Source organism: Musa acuminata, chromosome BXJ2-6 (assembly GCF_036884655.1).
Source record: "Musa acuminata AAA Group cultivar baxijiao chromosome BXJ2-6, Cavendish_Baxijiao_AAA, whole genome shotgun sequence".
NCBI lineage: Eukaryota > Viridiplantae > Streptophyta > Magnoliopsida > Zingiberales > Musaceae > Musa > Musa acuminata.
This window is the reverse complement of record NC_088343.1, coordinates 35,985,001-35,991,761: the sequence shown is the minus strand read 5'-3', so window position 1 is coordinate 35,991,761 and position 6,761 is coordinate 35,985,001. Positions and strand designations below refer to the sequence as shown.

The following is a 6,761-nucleotide window of genomic DNA, read 5'->3' as shown; positions in this document are numbered from 1 at the left end:
TACCTTTTTCCTGTCAAAATGTGATTTGTTCTTGCAGATTGTGATCTTAATTAAATTGGTTTGCTGGATTCTTGCCCAGATCTTAATCTGAATACATACAGGTTTCTACAATTAAGGAAGCATGGGAACAATTTAGGGAGAAGGGAAAACGTTGTAAGATGGGACAAACTAATATACCAAAAATTACTAATAATCGTTAGAAGACCAAATGCAAAAGGTTTCGTAGATGATTTAGGATGTATTCCTTGTTAGGAAGCAGAAAAAACTCATGATTGTCATTCCTTTCTTTGCCAAAGTTTCAATTAAGATCTGGAGCCCATGGCTGCTAATTAGATGCCATTCAAAGGAGAAGTTGATTGATTTTGATCACATCCAAAGGCGAAAACACTGATGCAGGATGTCATATGGCATAATCCTATAGCATCTACAATACATTATGTATATGGATGGAGAGAAATCAACTGAGTATAGCAATCCATGCAAAGTTCTTCATGAAAGTTGGTAGAGGATAAGATGCTGCTTAAAAAATTGTTTGCAGAATGGAAAGAAGAAGATAGCAAAGTGTGTGTATACTAATCCAACTTTGAGGATTTTATTTTCATGTAGATGCTAACTATCTTAGCTAGCAAAGAAGGTACTTAGATCAAAATCTGCTTTCATAACTCAATTCTTTATCCAAATGAAAATGCTATAGATGGGTAGTTAAATGCCGGACTAGAAATGAGTTATAAATATAAACATATTTTTATTTTCTAGTGAAAAATCAAAGAAAAACACAATAAAAAAAATGTCATGCTGTGCACAAAGGAAAAGGGAGGAATAAAATGATTAGTTGAGACATCATCAATGTATATTCCCAGAAAAAAATAATCAATAGGGCCCAACATTAAGTGTACAGAAGCTAATACCAATTATAGCTGTCTTCAACATAAGAGACTTCCATCAGTACAAGATCTAAAAGGGATCAATGTGATCCTTGTAAAGAAAGAGGCACTTAAAGATAGGGTTTAGGATGCACTAATCTCATGTTCATAAAATCCTGAAAATTCTGGATGAGAAGGACTTATTTTGCAAGCATGTGGATTGATTTTTTTTGCATGCATCTAACATTTTCTATGGTAAAACATGCTCCAAAATTAAAGTTATTTTTGGTTCCAACAGTAATGTAACTTTCATATTCAACATATTATTTAGTCACAAAAATAATCTTACCAATGCGATCCTACATTATCATCTAAGAATCCATGGCGAGACAACAAATCCCGACATCCATGTGAGACCTAATGCTGTGGGAACTATCAGCATTGGGACCCCTATTTTTATGGTCCGAAGTTGATCATGCATGTGGATCCATGAAAATGATATAAAGAGATTGTGGGCTCACCTGACTGTTGTTTCTACCCTCTTCATCACAAAGATATGAACTTGATTTATTCTTACTGAACAAAACAACAGGTACTTGATCCAAGGAATTCTGTTGGTGCAAAGCCATCCTCTTAATTACACACATAGAAAGACAAAACAATTAAACCTGTCTTAGTAGCACTCATTTAGCTTACAGAGGCAGGACATGCTATCCATATCAATTCGGGCTTCATCTTGTGGGGCTTGACATGAATTTTCTCAAGTATGGCTCCTTATAGCCAACTATTATTGGATCAGAAATGGATCCCCAATCATTTCTTAAATGTTTGTTAACTCCATTTCTAAATTTAATTAGTATCTGCACTTGATAATAAGTATATAATTTATACATATATGTAAAGTATATAAATATAAAGTATGATATTACGGGGAGATCTCGATTCGCATAATTTTAAGCATCATGATATTTTAAATTTCTCAATCAGTTAGTTAATTTGTCAAGAAATAAGTCTAAATTGCGTTACATCGATCGACTTAGCAGATGGATTTATAATCTCGTAACTTTGGATCATGGAGTAAGTCGAAAGCGAACAATTCAAGAAGCTATTATTCTTTTACAAGTCGGAAATTAATTGAATCCGAAGTGATGAATGTCACACACACATATACACGCATATATATGCCTTTTTTTATTTAAATTAGTTATGCTGTCTCATACTCAATTATTGTTCATGAATTACATTGAAACATTTTATTTGGCATATTAAATCGATTTTTTTCAAATAAAAGATCAATAAAGATTCGGAGTGGAAAATTATAATTCAATACTTGGTGGTCACCAAAATGGAATTTAGAAATGAATCTAATGTCCACATTTGAATTATTTGAGTTCTTGGTTGGAAACGTTTACACGCTGATCCAATCCAAATCTCTCACGTTCATGGAGAGAGGAAAACCTAAAGAATTGATCTTGGATCTAAAATGATGGAACAACAAACATCCCATGTGAACAATTGGGCTTCTAGTTGTCTTTGTTGGACTACTACACCTCAGCAACCAAAACCTGATCTATCCTTGGAGTGGAAACCTCAACAACTAGGCAGCTAATTCTTTCTTTATTTCATGTTTTCTTTCTTTTGATGAAGATAAATAGCTAACATTTTGCTCAAACCAAATGTGGGCTTGTTTAGATGATGACAAGGTGAAAATTTGAATTGTGGTCTCCAATGACAAGCACTAACTTGTCGTCGAGTTTACAAGTCAATCATTATGAGCCTTCATTCTGGCCACTGGATACATTTGGACTAAGATTTTATTGCAAGATTTCTTGAAGACAGTTAAGTGGGTTAATTGGTGGTGGTCGTTGGCAGTATCTCCCAAACAATATCATCATGTTGGAGCTCAGAGAAGAAGATCTGACCATGCCTTTTTCTTTTTGTCATCTCTTGTTTGGTATACTATGCACTACCTTCATATTTTCCCTTAAATTTCTTCTTTTCCTTTCATAATTTGGATGATCAACCAGAAAAAAAAGGAATCGTTTGTGTTTGACCGACACTCCTTTTGTCAGTCAAATGGAACACATAGTGGAAAGCCAAACCATGAATGTAAATGTTAAAGACTAACTCAGTTACTTGTGAGCAGTCTGCAAGTAATAATCTGAGAACTACATGCCAAATGCTCACTGTGTACCAAGATGTCATAAACATGGAGCTACTCCATTTTTCGGGAGTAGAGTTTTGATTTTATGTAAAAACTACTACTGAACTTTCTAGTTCTATCAATTTGATTTGAGTTATTATAAAAAATATTTGTTTTTTTTTTTTGTTTGCATATGTCAGTTTAAAGCTAAATCATACACATCCATCTCCAAAGTTCAAAGAATTGGGATGCCCACATATTGGACATCTCATCCACCTTCCAAATCTAAACCCTAGTCAATTGATGACAGTTCTGTTATTTTGATAGCAAGGAAATACCCCTCTAACCATGGGAGTTGAGCTTGCTAGAAGTTTGCGTCTTCACAGTCATTGCTCACAGATGCTTTTCACGAGAGAGAGAGAGAGAGAGAGAGAGAGAGAGAGAGAGAGATCACACGATACATACTATTAGGCCTTAAAAGCCTCCTAACCCTAGCGCTTAAGACGCAGGCAGCATTGCCTTCCATGGATATGGTACGCACGGAAAGCAGAAGCGAGCACCGTTCGGCCTGCTTCGCAATTACTACACACCAGCGGGGGTCGCAGAACAACTCCAGCGACGCGCTGCACGCGAGCATGTGCGCGAGTGCTCCCCCAACATCCAGCCTCCACCCCACGAGAAGATCACAGAATCAACCAAATATAAAAATGTTTCAGAGCAGATCTTTACTCGGTATGGTAAAAGCCATGCTTCTGGCAGCAGATAAGAGTACTGCTTGCTCATGAGAGTGTGGACTGTGGACTGTGGACTGACACCTAACCAAGCAGAAGAGAATAACTTCACAGTGCGCCATTAGGGTGAACAAGTGCGTGCAGGTTGGGATTTGGGATGGCAGCAAGCCTTCATCTGACCTTGGCTGTCTCATCAACCCTGCTCTTTCCCAAGATGAGAGAAAGTGAAGCCTGGCTCGCACCTGTTGATCCTAGCTAAATCCATTAAAGGCGCTTGACCAAGCACCACCACCACCGCCTCCCCCATCGAGCAGTTTCTTTCCCGCAGAGCCTATCGAGTCTGGGCGGGCAAAAGGCTCTCTATGGTGGAGAAAAAGGCGTGGTTACACGAAGAGGGCAACAGTGAGGGTGCGTTGGGGGGTGTCCCTTCTTTTACCCCTATGGGAAACCGAGGAATCGTCACATCACTTCCCGCACTCACTGGCCCCTCAGGACAGTGACAACTGATCCCCTCCACCTTTTCCCTCCCCTTCTTAAACTTTCTGCACTCACCACCCTTCTCGGGTGCATCTTCTCGTGATATGTTGCTCCTCTTCATCGCTCAGCATGTCATGATGTCTCGTATGGATCTTGGCCTGGTTTGTAGCCTTCGAAGATTGCTCTGTAATGCGGACTGATGGAGACTGGCGCATGATTCCTGTATGTTTTTGTTGTTGTTGGAAATGTGTTGCTCGAAGCAAGTGCCTGCCCTTGGAGCGCAACATGACGCAGCTTCTGAAACTTGATCGTACCCTTTCTTGTTGAATGCGTCTTTTCTAAATCTGGGAGAATCATGGAGGCTCATCATCGATTAATAGAAACTTGGTAAACAGTGTTTTAGAAGGTGGGACTTTGATCTTTCTCATCTTTTGCTGCATGTATCCAGAAGAGATCATAAAGAACAACGTATCAAGTCAAAGACTAAGTTCTGTTCATTTATACCAAGTGACCCTGAAACAAAATAGGAGCACTGTTTCCAGGTGCATCTGTAGACACATAAAAATCAAAGGCATAGATGTGAAAGCACGGTAGTTTATCTTGGTATCATGAAGTCAAAAAACCTACCTAGTAACCCTACCAGATACAGTAATATAGCTTGTCACCCAGGAAGGGGATAACTTTTCTATATGTTGGTTTGACCAAGCAGTAATTTGAGAAGCTAAAAGACATGGAGTCTGACTTCGTAAGATACTGACTGAGAGATGGTAAGCACCATGGCAAGATATCACGAGATATAGGAAGCCATAAACCCGTTCTCTCTCAAGCAGGGTTGGCTGGGCCGTACGTTCCATGAGTGGGGGTTCCCACGGGCATTATTGCCAGAATAGAAACCCTAAGCCATGGCGCATGCCCACTGCAGTGAGCATCTCTTGGGCACGGGAGAGGAGGTCTATCACCCTCTTCTTCTCCCCCGGCTTAGCTTGTCTCTTCTTCTTACTCATGGATTTGGTCTCTCCCACTGAGCAACTGTGCTACGTGCGTTGCACCTACTGCAACACTGTTCTTGCGGTAATTTTTCTTAAAGTAGGAGACTAAAAAGAGGCCAGTCATGATGCTTTAGATGTACAGGAAAGATGTCCATTCAAAAAAAAAAAGAGCATCTTCTTCAGCCATATCAGCTTGTTCTCTGAGCAAGTTTCTCTGTATGAATTCCCTGTTTTTTCTCTGTTCTCTTCGATCTGGCATCCGAGGACCAGTACTTTCAAAGCAAGCCTTCATTTTCTTTTCTCATACTTTTCTGTTCACTTTTAATTATCTCCCTAACCATGAATGATGTTTTAGTTTGAGAAGATCCAGATGAAAGTACTACTTTGCTTTGGTTTTTCTACTGTTCGTGTTGATGGTTCTTATGCTGTCCATGCCGCTGTTAATTACGACAAAGTATTCCCGTCGGCTTCTAGGGTTTTTCCTCCTCTTCCTCTCTCTCTCTCTTACAAAGTGAGAAAAAGAAAATTGTTCAAACGAGATCCAATCTGTTTGCATGCATGAGGAATCTAAAGATGACTCCTTGATTATTTTTCTCTTTCCACGCTCTAATTTTTGAGTCTCCTCAGTATTTGCAGGTTGCAGTTCCATGAAATGTAGCTGATCTTGGTCTAAGAGCATGCATAAAGCAGATCATAAGCACCTTCCTCAAACTTCGAGCATTCTAGTTCTGTTCCTCTCTCTTCTTATGCTGAATTCTTCTTTTACCTGCTCATGGCAGTGTAAGATCATACTATATGGAAGCAGACTTTGATATCTATTCCCTTCCCTTCCCCTCACCCAAATTCATCAGCTCTTCTTCAGCTAAACAATTATCTACAGGATATCCACTTGATGCTAACAATTACTCTGTGGATGAACTATAATATTCCTATTTCTATTTCGAGTTGCAATCTTTTGGAAAGGCAACATGGGATTCCAAATAATTGCCAGCTCTAGATAATATGGGGGAAAAAAAAATGCACATTATTGGGAAAATAAGAGCCAAAGATACCAGAGGGTGAAAAGAGCTACCGATTACACCTTGATCTGGCGTGGTGACAAGACTTTCACTTGGCTGCAGGTTGGAGTTCCATGCAAGCGGATGATGGATACAATTACTGTGAAATGTGGTCACTGCAACCATCTCTCCTTTCTCGGCCCCAGACCCATTGTGCAGTCCCTTACTCCCACTAATCATCATCTCATAGGCCTTCAGGTTCACTTCTTCTCTATTAAATTTCTTGTGCTTAGACTAATGTGACAAGATGATGCGTACCGAACAATATATTTGTGATGCGTTATAAATTGAACAATATTTTAGGATCCATTGCAATCTTGTCTGTCTGCTTCCTTCCATCTCCTTTTCTGCTTGGTTTGATGCTTTTTCTTTCGGGAAAAGGTAGTGATATTTTAGGCACTTTATCTTGTATGACGATGTTCGTTATCTTGATTAGGGTCCTTGCACTGACTGCCTGAGAGGACAACCTTCACCACCATCATCATCAACTTCAATTGAGC

General features: G+C 39.4%; 1 protein-coding gene across 4 annotated transcripts in view; it reads left to right on the top strand.

Annotated features, from left to right (window-relative positions):
• The first annotated feature begins 5,029 nt into the window (after positions 1 to 5,029).
• LOC103988997 (protein DROOPING LEAF-like) overlaps positions 5,030 to 6,761 on the top strand; it is a 3,644-nt gene continuing 1,912 nt past the window's right edge. Inside the window, exons 1-3 of one of the 4 annotated variants that reach the window (XM_009407706.3) lie at positions 5,030 to 5,285; positions 6,325 to 6,459; positions 6,698 to 6,761. The exon at positions 6,698 to 6,761 is cut by the window's right edge and continues 33 nt beyond it. In XM_009407706.3, coding sequence (XP_009405981.3) covers positions 5,067 to 5,285; positions 6,325 to 6,459; positions 6,698 to 6,761 — 418 coding nt within the window. In that variant the 5' untranslated portion in view covers positions 5,030 to 5,066. The other 3 variants (XM_018827388.2, XM_018827387.2, XM_018827389.2) reach the window with 3 other exon arrangements.